At 53.2% G+C, this 13,769-nt stretch overlaps 1 protein-coding gene across 6 annotated transcripts in view; it reads right to left on the bottom strand.

Annotated features, from left to right (window-relative positions):
- Window positions 1–12,565, bottom strand: part of HNRNPUL1 (heterogeneous nuclear ribonucleoprotein U like 1) — a 35,931-nt gene extending 23,366 nt beyond the window's left edge. Inside the window, exons 1-4 of one of the 6 annotated variants that reach the window (XM_055146179.1) lie at window positions 12,266–12,565; window positions 7,185–7,307; window positions 4,824–4,974; window positions 1,747–1,820 (exon numbers count right to left, since the gene is read on the bottom strand). In XM_055146179.1, the coding sequence (XP_055002154.1) occupies window positions 1,747–1,820; window positions 4,824–4,974; window positions 7,185–7,307; window positions 12,266–12,527 (610 nt within the window). In that variant the 5' untranslated portion in view covers window positions 12,528–12,565. Of the gene's footprint in view, window positions 1–1,746; window positions 1,821–4,823; window positions 4,978–7,184; window positions 7,308–10,386; window positions 10,789–12,026; window positions 12,232–12,265 lie in introns of those variants that run through there. The other 5 variants (XM_004620715.3, XM_055146180.1, XM_004620712.2 and 2 more) reach the window with 5 other exon arrangements.
- Window positions 12,566–13,769: the final 1,204 nt, after the last annotated feature.

The following is a 13,769-nucleotide window of genomic DNA, read 5'->3' as shown; positions in this document are numbered from 1 at the left end:
TCACCATACAATTCAACTGGAAGCCTGCTGCAAACAGATGCAGAGGAAAATGACTGCCCCCCCTTGTACCTGCTGGGCACTACTGTGCAAGTCCACTATAGTTCCTATCTTCTTGTTTGTTTTGGGAGCCACACCCAGCACTGCCCAGGAGTTATTTCTGGCTCTGTGTCCAGGAGTCCCTCCTGACAGTTCTCGGAGGACCAAACAGGATGCTGGGGATTGAACCAAAGTCGACCAGGTGTAAGTCAAGTGCCCTCCCTGCCATACTATTGCTCCGGCCCCCACCTTCTCTCATCAAAGATCTCTCCCACTCTTCAAGAAGACGTTTAGGGGCTGGAGAGATAGCACAGCGGGTAGGGCGTTTGCCTTTCACGCGGCTGACCCAGGTTCGATTCCCAGCATCCCATATGGTCCCCTGGGCATTGCCAGGAGTAATTCCTGAGTGCAAAGCCAGAAGTAACCCCTGTGCATCACCAGGTGTGACCCAAAAAGGAAAAAAAAAAAAAAAAAAAAGGAAGACGTTTAGGTCTCCAGAGTCTGTCCTGACCATGCCAGCTATGACGCTCTCTTGAGACTGAGAGTTTGACCTGTTGCAGCACTGTCATTCAATCCCTCTAAAATACTTAGCTTGGAGCCAGAGTGATAGTATAGCAGGGAGGGTTTCTGCCTAGCATGTGGCTAACCCAGATTCAATCCCCAGCATCCCATACTGTTCCCCCAAGCAATGCCAGATTCCTGAGTGCAGAGCCAGGATTAAACTGAGCATTTCCAGATTATGACCCAAAAAGCACCCCCCCACCCCCCGCTCCAAACCCAAACCAAAGAAACAAAACCCCTCAGTTTTACTCTGGTCAGAATTTTTATTGCCATGTTCTTAGTGCCAGGTATTGAATTCAGGGCCTTGATGTTTAAGATAAGTGTCTGAGGCACCCCCCCTCCCCCGCCCTGCCCCGTGCCAAGCTCTCTGGTTAGATTTTTGCCTTCATGCTCTCCTGATAGATGGAAGAGACTGTGTATGCTATGTATGCAATATGTATGTTTTGAAAGCATTTAGCCACTGCTCTATAAACATGTTACATGAACTGCTATTAACTTTCTGCTATGTAGTCAAGTTATATTTGCAAACCTGTGCGAGTTTTGGGGAGCATCTGGAAATTCAGGTTCACAAGCCCTACCACTTTGTTCTCTGGAAGTCTCAACGAGAAAGGACTTCCATAAACCATTCCCCAAAGAGTCTGGATGCAGTTAAGGTGAAAGCCACTTAGCCAGTAGGAAAGGACACAGGAACAGAGAGCAGGCTGCCCATGAATATCTCTGAGGAAAGAGAGGAACTAATCTCACCAGAATGTGAGCAGCTGATGGCAAGTGCTGATGGGGACCAAAGAGTGCAGCTTCTCCAGTAGCACTCAGGCTCCCTTTCTGACGATAGGATAATCCTGGCGCACAGAGCAATCTGGGTGTTTCTATCTACTTTCTGACGAGTGTCACTGAAGTCTGAGATATTAGGACAGGATTATTCCTCCCTGAAGCTCAGAGAAGTAAAAAGACTTGCCCAGGGTCCCACAGCTAGAGTTGCAGGTAGATCTTCTGTCTCCAAACCAGCACCCTTCCTCCAAAGCGCTGCCATTTCTCACATCAGGGCTGACACTGACTCTGGATGGTGCTGAGCAGGGATTCTCAGAAGGTCAAGGCCGTTTCCCAACACTAACCAGAAGGCTGAATCAGACAGGTACTCCCAGGACTCACATGTGTCTATGGCAACAAGGGTGTCATCAAAGTCATCTTCATCCTCTTCAGCAGGAGGCTGAGGAGAGCGGCCCCTGTGTCAGAAAGAGGGGTTAGCTCACATGGTAAAGGCTGAAGGGCAATGAAGAAAAGCCTGAATTTACTAAGTCTCCAGCTATCTCCTGGGTTTCAATTTCTTCCTACAGAGGTTAGCAAATGAACTCTGGAAGTCAACATTCTTGCAATGAGAGCAAAGTTTGTTAGCTCCTAGAGTAGGGGACAGGAGATACACAGCATGTGCTGAACGGTCCCTTAATAGCTTTTAAAAAATGGATTCTGGGGGCCAGAGCAACAGTTTAGTAGGTAGGGTGTCTGAGCCCCAGCACCCCATAAGGTACCCTGAGCATTGCATGAGTGATCTCTGAGTGCCAAGCCAGGATTAAGCCCCAAGCACCATTGGGTGAGGCTCAAAAACAAATAAAACAAAAAAATCAACCAGAACTTCTGAGCCACACGTTCTGCATGTTGAGGGATGTTCTACATTGTTCCGTTCCTTATAGGAGGGCCATGGTAACTCAAAGGGCACTAGGTCAGGAAGAAGAATGAACATGAACCCCAGAACTTCAAATTGCTCTTATCTATTTTCAGACAGGTGTCAATGTCCACATACCAGGTTTCTTAAAACTCCACAACAGTAAAATCAGCAACAACCCACTTCATTTTTTTTTGGGGGGGTCACACCCAGCGATGCTCAGGGGTCACTCCTGGCTCTGCACTCAGGAATTACCCCTGGCCGTGCTCAGGGGACCATATGGGATGCTGGGAATCGAACCCAGGTTGGCCGCGTGCAAGGCAAATGCCCTCCCCGCTGTGCTATCACTCCAGCCCCCGGCAATAACCCATTTCTTTCTCTCCAAAGTACCTTAAATTATAAGTGAGAGTCATCTTTCTACCAAAACACTGATAACACTGACATTTAACACTGTTAAGCTATTGCTGGTTTCAACATATAGCAACATGGGAGAGGGGTTAAAGCCATCTGGCTGCTGGTAGTCTTCCAAAAAACAGGCTTCTCTCCGGCAAAATGCCTTCTGGCCCTGCTGGTCTCTGGGTCAGAACCTGACACCAAGGACGAAAGCACTCATCACACCACAAGCCCATACCAGGAAGCTTTCCCCACCAGCTTCTGCTTCTGTCCAGAGTCAAATATTCCAGCCTTCCAAGGGCAAGTAGTCCCAGGGCCCCGCCCTGTGGAAAAAATTCCTAAGAGGCGGGATTCATATCAGAACTTTACAGACCATGAGTCTCAGGCCCTGCCTTAATGTCAACAAGGTGTAGGCTCTGAGCTTGGAAGACCAGAGCTAATACCCAGTGCCACATGCCTGCAGTGACCCCCTCAATAGCCTCAAGTCCCTGATCAAGACTAGCTCTGGGGGCTGGAGCGATAGTACAGCGGGTAGGGCGTTTGCCTTGCACGTGGCCGACCCGGGTTCAATTCCCAGCCTCCCATATGGTCCCCTGAGCACCACCAGGGGTAATTCCTGAGTGCAGAGCCAGGAGTAACCCCTGTGCATTGCCGGGTGTGACCCAAAAACCAAACCAAACCAAAACAAAACAAACAAAAAAAAAAAACCCAAAAACCTAGCTCTGGCCCCCAAACAAGAAAGACAGGAAGAAGGCAGGTTAGAGAGATATTACAGAGTGTAAGGCTTACATGCAGCTAAGCCAGATTTGATCCCCAGCATCCCATGTGGGGGGACCATTACGTGGCACTGCCTGGAGTAAATACTGAGTATAGAGCTAGGAGTAATCCCTAAGCACTGGCAGGTGAGGCCACAGAAAGCAAAAAGACAGGAAAAAGAGAAAGGAAGGAAAGGGAAGACAAGACAGCAAGAAGTTTGTCAGACTAGGAAGAAAAGAAATGGTTGATCTGACACCCAATTATTTTCTGGGGGAAGGCATGAAGGGGGGCTTTTTGAGACACTCAGGGGTAGCTAAGGGACTATTCCTGGCTCTGTTGAGCATAGAGAGGACAGTGCTGGGGCCAGAACCAGGGTCGGTCAAATGCAAGGCAAGTGTTTGTTTTATTTCTGGGCCACACCTGGCAGTGCTCAGTGGCCCACACAGGATGCTGGAGAATAAAGAACCAGGGTCAGCCATGTGCAAAGCAAATGCCTAGTAATATCTCTCTGGTCTAAGGCAAGCATCTTAACCCCTGCATTACTCTCTAACCACTATGTTGTGACTTACTTATCTACATGTCTTGGAGCTATGAGAATAGAAAAAAAAAAGTCACCATCGGGGGCTGTGACGTATAGTACAGCAAATAGGGCATTTGCCTGGAACGGAGCCAACCCAGATTCAATCCCCAGCACCCCCCAGCGCCCCCTCCCGAGCCAACCAGGAGTGACCTCGAATGTAGAGCCAGGAGTAAGCCCTGAGCACCACCAGGTGTGAACAACTCCACACCCCCCCACCAAAAAAAAATGTCGCTGTCCAAAGCATCTGTTGCCAGGGTCCAGCCCAGGGTCAGACCCCTTATGAAAACATCATAAGTGCTGACAGTGAGTGAAGGAGTAGAAGCACCAAGGAGGTATATATTTGAGCCAAGTATCAGGAAACATTCCTTAGCCCCCACCCTTTGGGCCACACCCTGCAGTGCTCAGGGACTACTCCAGCTCAGTGCTTGGGGAAGGAATGTCACTCCTGGCAGTGCTCAGGGTAGCATGCAAAGCCAGGAATCTAACCCAGGACTCCTGCTGCAAAGCACGTGCTCAGCCCTTTGAGCAATCTCTCCCTGGCGCAGGATCCAGAGCTTTCTTCTGAGGGCTTATTATGTACAAGTCCGGGGCAGCAGGGCAAAAGACAGCAAAGGCAGGATGGTACTTCACCCATGAAAGCAGGGGTCCCTGAATTCACGGGAGGAACAAAGGAAAGGAGCAAATGTTGAACAGAGCACAATCCGGCATACACAAAGGAAGAAATAGCAGGTATGTGAGCACCTGCCCTCTTGGTACAAAGGTCCTGGCAGAATCTGAACCTGGACCTGAACACAGGGACCTATGGAAACAAATGTGCCCCTTACTCCACAAACCTACCTCCTATCTTCTCGGTGTTCGAAGTACCCCCGTCCCCGGTTGTCTTCGTAAGGCCTCTTGCGACTCTGGAACTGCTGTCTGTCTGGCTTAAGTTGCGATGCCTCAGGTGGAAGAAAGCCAGTGGGTGCTTCTTGCTTCACCTCTGTCTTCACTTCTGTCCAGACAAACCCGGATGGTCAAGATACCTGAAAATGCCTCACCTGTCTTTTTTCTGGTCTCCTTCGCCTCAGGTGATACTGGAAGACCCAGACTACATCGGGGAAGAGCAGGCCCAGGCGGCCGGCTGGGGTCAATGAAAGCCCGCTGAGGGAGTCAAGAAGGCCAGACCGAGACCAGGGCCAGCAGGGAGGGAGGCTGGGGCTGGTGCTCCAGGTTCATCAGCCATGAGAGCTAGGAGGTGACAGGCTCCAATCAGATAACTGTAGGCTTCATGGAGAGGGAGAAGGGCTTTAGCACCACACAATGACAAGCTCTCTATGGCAACATTTCTCAGTGCCATGTAGCCCTTTGTGGACTCCCAGAATATTCCAAGGGGGTCAAGGTAAAAACCACAAATGGGGCCATGGCAGCCCCCTACAAAGGTTGGCAGTGATCTTGGCCTCTACCAGTGGGAAGAAGCCCTAGAAGACTTCTATAACCTTTTTGAACATTGAGATTTATTATGCTACTTCATCCTAGAAAAATCTTCAGGGCCAGAACAACAGCACAGCAGGGAGGGCACTTGCCTTGCACACAGCTGACCCACTTGATCCCCGGCAGCCCATATGGTTCACTGAGCCAGCCAGGAGTGACCAAAAAGAAAACAAACAAAACCCAAAAACAATCAACAAACCTCTTCTTCTCAATTCTTACAAAGTTCTTCAATTTGGCCAGGGGGTGGGGGTAAAAGTCAATTCAACAGAGTATTGCAGTCCTACAGTTAATTTTACTGCTTGAATAGTTGACCCAGACTCCAAATCCCTGCAGGGGGAGCCTGCACTTAGCAGCCCACAGGTGACACGGCCTCAGTAAGGCACACGTCAAATAAACAGCACAAGAGAATGTGTTATCAACCACAGGGAAGCCCTCTCTCAGGCAAACCCAGGAATTGGCATGGAATTGTGAGCAAGCCTCATTTCTCTCCCAGCATCTGTGCCTTAAGCACAAGGTCACTTACAGGTAGGTCACCTATAACCTATCCATTTTGGCACTCAACCTGGGAGGATCTGTGATCACTCCCTGGTCTCAGCATGCAGGCCAATGTCTGAGAAAGCCCTTGGTTCTCTGGGGCAGGGCTGATGCTACCATCTGAAGAATTCCCAAGGCAAGGCCGGAGAGAGGGTTCAGGGAAAGGCACTTGCCTTGCACACATCGCAGAGTCAATCCCTGGCACTGCGTACAGTCCTCTGAGCACCACCAGGAGTGATGCCTGAGCAAAGAGCCAGTCAAGCCCTGACAGCCTGCTGGGTTTGGCCTCCAAACAGACCAAAACCAAAACCCAAACCCCAAACAATTCAAAACAACAAAGAAATCCCCAGGGCTCCCAGCATAGAAGCCCAGACAAACGTTGGTAGTAGCACAGAAAATATCTCCTTGGACCAAAAGACGCCACAAGTCCCACAGAACCTGACACAAATCTACAGTTTAACCTATATTCATTAAAGTGCTGGGTGACCCACAAGCAATGCCTGGGGATGTCATTATGTGGGTGACCAGAATAAATGGGATTTAGTAAGAGACAGAAGCACAGGGCGGGTGTCTAGTCCTAGCTCCGGGGGTGAGCAGACCCCGCTTTCTAACATAGGAATATAAATGGTCAGGAAAGCTGGGGGGGAGATACCAGTTCCCCAGTGCCTGACCACCATTATGCCATCAGACATGCCGAAACATCTGTTTTCCAAACTACCAGGAAAGAGCTCTGTTTCTTTTGTATTTGCATATTTGAGAAAGACATGGTGACCCCCCCACACCCCATACCCTCAACACGAGCCTTTCACACTCAAATGAGCAGCGATGCTTTGAGGGGTGATAAGGTCCTTTCCATAAACACTTGGGCAAGGACAGCTTTCCTGCGACGCCCCTCATAATAGTTCCAGGCACTTTAGAACATGGGAAAGATAGAACTGGAATTAAACGATCCTTTCCCCAAAACTCGAAGATTCTAAATACTGCTCAAGTGCTGGCTTCTAGGACAGTCTAAGGTGCTGGGACTAACATCTGAAAAACACAGGGAGCGTTTTCAGATGTTAGTTCATCTGACCAACCCCCCTCCCCCTCAGGAGAACCCTCAAAACATCTGACAGGTGACAAAGCCCAAATATGGAACAATGCCAAGGAAGAAAGGACCCCGACGGAGGGTTAGGGCTGTGGAAGTGCTCCTACCTGGGCGATAGGCCTGTGGTGGCTCCATTTCCAGTGGTCTCCTCTCATAGCTGGACTCATTCTCTTGCTTGATGACCTGGCTCTCATAGAACTGATTCTGCCTGGGAATATTGTCCATGACATCTTAAAACAGAAAATGGACAGTCAGAAAGGTGCTTCCTGAAGTGGCTATTTGTTAACACCACACACTGAGGGACACTGAGTCTGTAGGCTAAAACATCTGGCCACACCTTCACAGGGACACCTATCTGGCTGGGTGTGAACATGCCCCTTGGGCCCCTTACAAGGCTGGGGATCTAAAGGATCCAAAGAATGGTGGCCATTGAAGGGAGGAGACAGGCTGAGAAGAGGTGCCCTTAGAGCTCGTCCTTCCACGGCAAGTCCACAGACACCCGAAACTCCACGAAGCACAATGAAACTAACAGATGGGCCGTCCTCTGTCCTCTGACCCTTAAGTTGGGGAGCTGCCATCTGGACATTGCATTAAAAATGTTTAGAGCACAAACCAGACCACCCTTTAGGAGCTAGCTACAAAGATAAGGGGTGACCATCTCAGCTAAAAGGGAAATGGGGGAGGAGGGAAGGGAACCATTAAGGAAATAGCACTCATGATAAGTGTCCATCAGGCCTTTTAGGGAGACGCTCTTAGATATTCGGAGTCGGGGTGGAAGGGTTGCAGGAAGGGGTCTTGCGAGAAAAGAAGATCTCAGCAAAGAAGTTCAAAGAGTAACAACCATTTTTCTTTTTCACAGGAAGGTCTCCTCAGAGGTGCTGAGAGCCATAGGGCTACCATGGGTGGTGCTCTGAAGGCCGGGTACTGCTGTGGATCAAACTCAGGGACCCTGTGCTTGCCAGATGTGAGTTCTGGTCCTTTGATTACCTCCCTGACTTCCATTAACTACTCACAGAGAGCAAACACCTCATACCCAGAACACAAAGGAGACTAAGCAAGTCCCCACCAAGGCCTTCTGTTGAGTGAGGCCGATACACACTACAAAACTACTTAAGCACAGAAAACAAATTAAGATTGTGTTAGATGCTACCAAGGTAAGACAGAACGAGAGAGGTTAAGTGGTAACTCAGGGATGAAAAGGGTGAAACCATTGGGAGGCAGGAAGCAATAATATATGTACAAGCTCAGAGGTGGGACCAAACCTCCAAAGCACCCAACCAGAAACTCCCTCAAGAACTTTGCAGCCAATCCAGTAAGAAGTTAGAACACCTGTGATGAGTAATAGTAACCAGGTTCTTCATCCCAGGGGCAAGCTCTGCTAGGGGCCTCCAGGGCCCTACTAGAGGCTGTGCCAGGTCCAGTGAGGCAGAAGCACAGGGAAGGAAACACTATTCTGTCACTTGCTAACTGAATAGATCCTTTCTTAGAGGACAAATACATCTGGGCACAACCAGATGTAGTACAAAGGGAGGAAAATCACAGATCATGTGGATTGCTACAGGTCTGTTTATAAGGGTTGAAGGAAGGGCTGGATCGGGGCAAGGAAGAGGCTCCAGGAACGTTGTAGGGGGAAGGGGAGAGGAAGAACCACTGGAACCCAAGGGGCAGGGGGACTTCTAAACCATTCACCATTCTGTTCCTTCCAGGCTGCCAGCACCAGACCATTCTTTTATTTTTGGCACCAGGCTATTCTACCACAAAGCCTCATGCCTCTATGCCCAGGGCAACAGCCTTATACAAAGATGCTATATGACTGGTGTCTTTTGCTACACTCCCCTCTTAGTACAGAAAGGTCCGAGCTAAAGCACTACTAAAGCACTTGTGATATCGTTCCTCAACCCTTGGAGGATCTGATTCCGATCTCTATTCTATGCACACAAGGAAGCCAGGGCCCATGGGGTGAAGCCACATGCCCCTGTCGTGCCAGCTCTGAAACCCGATCTGAGATCTGGAGTTCGGGTCTGTTCTCTGAAGCCTCAAACTTCCTTGCCATATGCCCGGCCCATGCACACCAGGCCCTGCATCCTTCCCCAGCGGGTATCTGCAACCAGGAAGTCCTTTTCCCGGGAGCCTGGTCTCTGAGCATCCCAGGCCACACTCCACCCCTTATTTCCCCATTCCAGAAGATGCTATCTCTCACCATGGAGCCCTAATACTGCCAACTCCCTGACACCCCCTTTCTCTCCGCGCGCACCCTCTTTTCAGAAAGAAACACCAACACTGGACGCTAGAGTCCTTTCTGCTCCCGCCTAACCCTCCCTGACCCCCAATCCTTCAGCTCTGCCAGGAAACCAACCTTTCCTCACCTCAGATCTCTGTCCAGGGTCTGAGACTTTCCCCAACCCACTGGCTCCCTGCTACCCACAGCTCCCTGCACCGCCCCCCGCCCCTAGGGCACACAAATAACTACTGCTCTGGGCACCCAGGTGCCCTCAACTGGAAACACGCTCCCCATGCCCACCCCAGCCCCCAACCAAGCCAACACGTTTTCTCCTTCCCTCTGCATCTCCAGACTCCCCCCCCCCCCCCCGCAACGCCCTCATCTGCTAGAACTACACACCCCAGCTTTAGCCGGTCCCCCATCAACTGCGGCCATTTCTGACGGGACCGACGCTGAGCCCAGTTCTCACGAGCCGCGCGCCCTCCCCACCCCCGGGCTATCCGCCCTCGGGCCCTTCCCGATCGCCCGCAGCGAGGCATCCTCCCCGCCCTGCCGCTCCTCACCCTCCCGGGCGCCCACCGGCGGGCGCCCCAGCACTAAGCCCAGGAGGCCCCCAATTCTCTGACAGATTCATCGCCGGGCGCCCCGAGTGCGTCGCGCACCGGGGCGCTCAGCCCGCAGGACCCCCGCCCACCCTGGAGTGCACAGTGCCCATGCCTGGCACCCCGACGCCGGGGCCCACCCCGCCCCCGCCGACCCTCCACCCCCAAAACCTCCCTCGGCCACAGCACTGTGAAGACCCGGTCCCCGGCGCCCCGTCCCTCACGCCGGGAGGACCCAGGCCCTCGCGCCCACCCAAAGTCCCCGAGTCCCCGCGGGCTTCCGACTCTTCAGGCTCCAGAAAGCGGCGTTTCCGGCCGCCTCTCGGTTCCCCGGATCTGCCTCGGCTCCGACTCTCGGTCGCCTCCCCCCTTCCCCTCGCCCAGCCCCCGCCCCTTCGCCCTCGGCGGCGGGATCCCCTCCCCTGTCCTCCACGTCCCCCGACCTCGGGCACGGGCCTCCCCGGCCCCCGCCCCGCGCACTCTCACAATGTCCGTCCGGCCCCGAGTAGCCGCCAGGCTCCGAGCGCGGCTGCAGCCCGGGCGGCGGTGGCTGCGCGGTCCCTTCCAGTTCGGAGCCCCCCTCGGTCTCGACCTCCTCGCCGTTGCCGTGCCCGGCTCGCCCCGGATCGTCGTCGGCCTCGGGTTCCCGCTCGTCGTCGGGCTCCTCGGCCTCCAGCGCCGCCCGCAGCCGCTCAGCAAGCTCGGCCTTGAGACCGCGAGTGTCCAGGCCGCGGCGCTGCAGCTCCTCGCGAAGTTCGTTCACCTTCAGACGGCGCACATCCATGGCCCGGGCCCCCGGGGTGGCCCCCGAGCCCGGCCCGGCCTCCCAGGGCTCTGTCCCTCTTAAACCTTTCCTGTCAGGAGGCGATAGGGGAAGTGGGGGGGGGGGGTGAGGTGTGTGGGGGGGGCACTCCAAAAGTGGCGGCGGCTCAAAATGGCCGCCGCCGCCGCCTCCCCCTCCTCCGTAGCTCCATACGATGCAACACCGTTGGCAATTGGCTACTGCCTGAGGGCAACGGGCGCGGGCCCAGACACCCAGCCAATCACGGCATCGCTTTCAAAAGAACTGCAGTGGAAGGGCTCAGAAGCTACCAGAGAGGAAGCGTTAGCCTACGTCGGTGCCGCGGCCCAAGCGGAGGGCGGGAAAAGGCGAGAGGCGGGGCGCGCGTTGATTGGTTGACAGTCCCGCGTGTCTTTCTTGCGCGGACCTGTCACTAGACGAAGGTCTCTGTAACCTATGTCCCGATTGGTCCAGATCTCCCGCCCCGACGAGGAATCTGAGCGGGCAAAACCCACTAGAACCAATCAGAGGGAGGGTCGGCAGAAACTCCCGCCTTCCACGTTTGCCTTTAAGAAACCGGAAAGAGATGAGTTCGCCAAGCGCCCGCCTCCTGCCGTTAGGGCGGTTTCAAAACAATCTGTTCGCCAATCGCCGAATTCGTCTTAGCTCGTCCCCCGCAGGTAGAACGACGGGTCGCTTTAGGAAAAACGAACCAGATTGGCCATCCTTCTTGAGCGGTCTGCCTCCCAAATGTCGCCTGCGGAGGGAGGTGGATGAAATCCAGTCGAGAATGTAGTCTTCACCTGGGAGAAACTCGGAGCGGAGGGCGGGGGGTGGGGGGTGGGGGAGAGGCTTTATGAAAAGAGCCCTGAAGGTTTGAAAATCCGGGCTGGATTAACAACAGGGGGTAAAAAAATCGCACTGCCTCCCCTTTGATAGGTCATCGCGTAGGGCGCCTCTTTGCGCGATCACAGCTGTGCCGCGGTCTTTCTCTAAGGCTGGTACCTAGCGTGGAGATGGATGTCCTGCAGGCGGCCACAAAGCCTCCGCCTCCAGCAAGATTCCCATCCCCCACCCCGCCCCACCCCCCTCCCCGAAGTTGGCGAGCCCCTCTTCTCGCAAACCCCCCAAAACCGGCAATTTGGCATCTTAGGACTGACGAGCGCAAACACACAGGTCCGTTCGCTAAGCTTCACGGCTAATCAATGCAAACGCCACCGCGCTTCACGAGCTATTCTAACGCTTTCTACCACCTGTCGCCTCCAACTCAAAAGACAGCAAACGTGAATAAAACCGCACGCTCGAGATACCCAATGCAAACGTCCGCTGAGCCGCAGAGCCATACCTGAAGCCCCACGGAAGCCCGACACAATCTACCCAGACAAAGGCGCACACGCGATGGATAAGCAAATGGCCGTGAATCACGTCAAGTGCATCTGTTCAATGGGGATCATGCACCCGGCTACTGTGCGCACAGGCAGGCGGCACCGAAGCATAAAGACACAACGGGCCAGTCCCACTAGCGGCGTCCACGACAGCATCCTAGACACACAGCACCCACTCAGAAACGGGACAGACACTCACGTGGGCCCGGAGGTTCCAGTGCAGACACCCCGCCCCTCGCCCACATCCGACTTCCTCTCTCCTCCCAGCCCGTCCACGACGATTTGTTCTTTAAAAAAAAAAAAAAAAGTTTGTGGCCCGGATTGAACTGTCCACGGTTCTCCGCAACCGCCAGCGGGGGGCGTCCGGGCGCTGCCTGCCGAGGGCTCCTCCTTGCGCTGCGGAACGCGCCCGGGGATTTGTGCCCTGAGGCCCGGTGCTGCCCAATCCCGGTGCGCAGCATGGCCCTCCCCCCGGGCAGGAGAGCAGCTGGGCACCTGCGCGGGCCGAGACGTTCTGCGTCCGTGTGTCCACGCGAGACTGCGCGCTTGGGTCTCCGAGTAGCATCTGCCGCCCAGCATCTGTGTAGCTGGACTCGCGTTGCCACAGCCTTTCTCTCCTTTCTCCCTGGTCCTTTCTACTGTTTTTGTTTGTGTGTTGGGGTCACACCTGGCGTTGCTCTTGGCTTAGTCCTGGTTCTGCGGCTCAGGAATCATTCCTGGGAGACCTGGGGGACCATATGCGGTGCTGGGGGATGGAACCCAGATTTATCACGTGCAAGGCAAGCGCCCGGAACTGTATCTGGCCCAGTCCTCGCTATTTCTGGTTTCTCCCCACTACACATCTAGCTACCTGTTCATGTTGGCAAAATATATTTGCCTCTGGGATTTGTATGTACTCCCTGTATCCATTAGTTCCTGAGATGCCTGAGAAGGACCACAGATCAGTTACTTGGGAATGTGGTGTCTCCTGTCGAGTCTCCGTATGGCTGCATTTCTTTGTGCTCTGGTCAATGCATAGGTTCATTTTTCTACCCCCTGAATGAGGAGAGAACTCCTGGAGCCCATAAAATCCTTCTTTTTGATGGGAGGGGGTTCCAGAGTTCCCAAATGAGAGTTCACATGACAGCAGTGTGGAGACGCAAGTGTGGTAATAAGATTTTTATATGATCTGAGCACCTCTTGGAGACTGGGGAGTCACCACTCTGTGTGGAGGCATATGAGGGACTCGTGGGGGGCCACAGCCTGGTCCCCTTGGTAAATGAGGGATTCCTAATGCATTGCACAGGCTGGGGAGGGTGGCTCACCCCCCACATGTGAGGAGAAGGAAAGTAGAGCAGGGAAACAAATGGCAGATAACAGACACATGCTGGAAAGTGAGAACCATAGGGGTTTTATCTGGGAATCCTAGACTCATGAACCTTTAAAATCTAGCATTTGAATTTTTAAATTGTAGTGCCTAGTATCTGATTTAGGAACGTGGATTTGTGGGGCCCTTAACTAAAATCCTAGTGAGGCAGGCTGGAGCATAAACCCCAAGGAGTCAACATTAGAAATAAGAAGGACGTTTACACCTAGCAAGTCACAGCTAACTATAAAATCTTGTCATTCAAATTCAGACTTTTGGGTTTGTTTGTTTGTTTTTTGCTTTTTGGGTCACAACCGGCGATGCTTAGGGGTTACTCCTGGCTCATGCACTCAGGAAT

This window comes from Sorex araneus, chromosome 8 (genome assembly GCF_027595985.1).
Source record: "Sorex araneus isolate mSorAra2 chromosome 8, mSorAra2.pri, whole genome shotgun sequence".
NCBI classification, from domain to species: Eukaryota; Metazoa; Chordata; class Mammalia; order Eulipotyphla; family Soricidae; genus Sorex; species Sorex araneus.
This window is presented reverse-complemented; position numbering and strand designations above follow the sequence as displayed.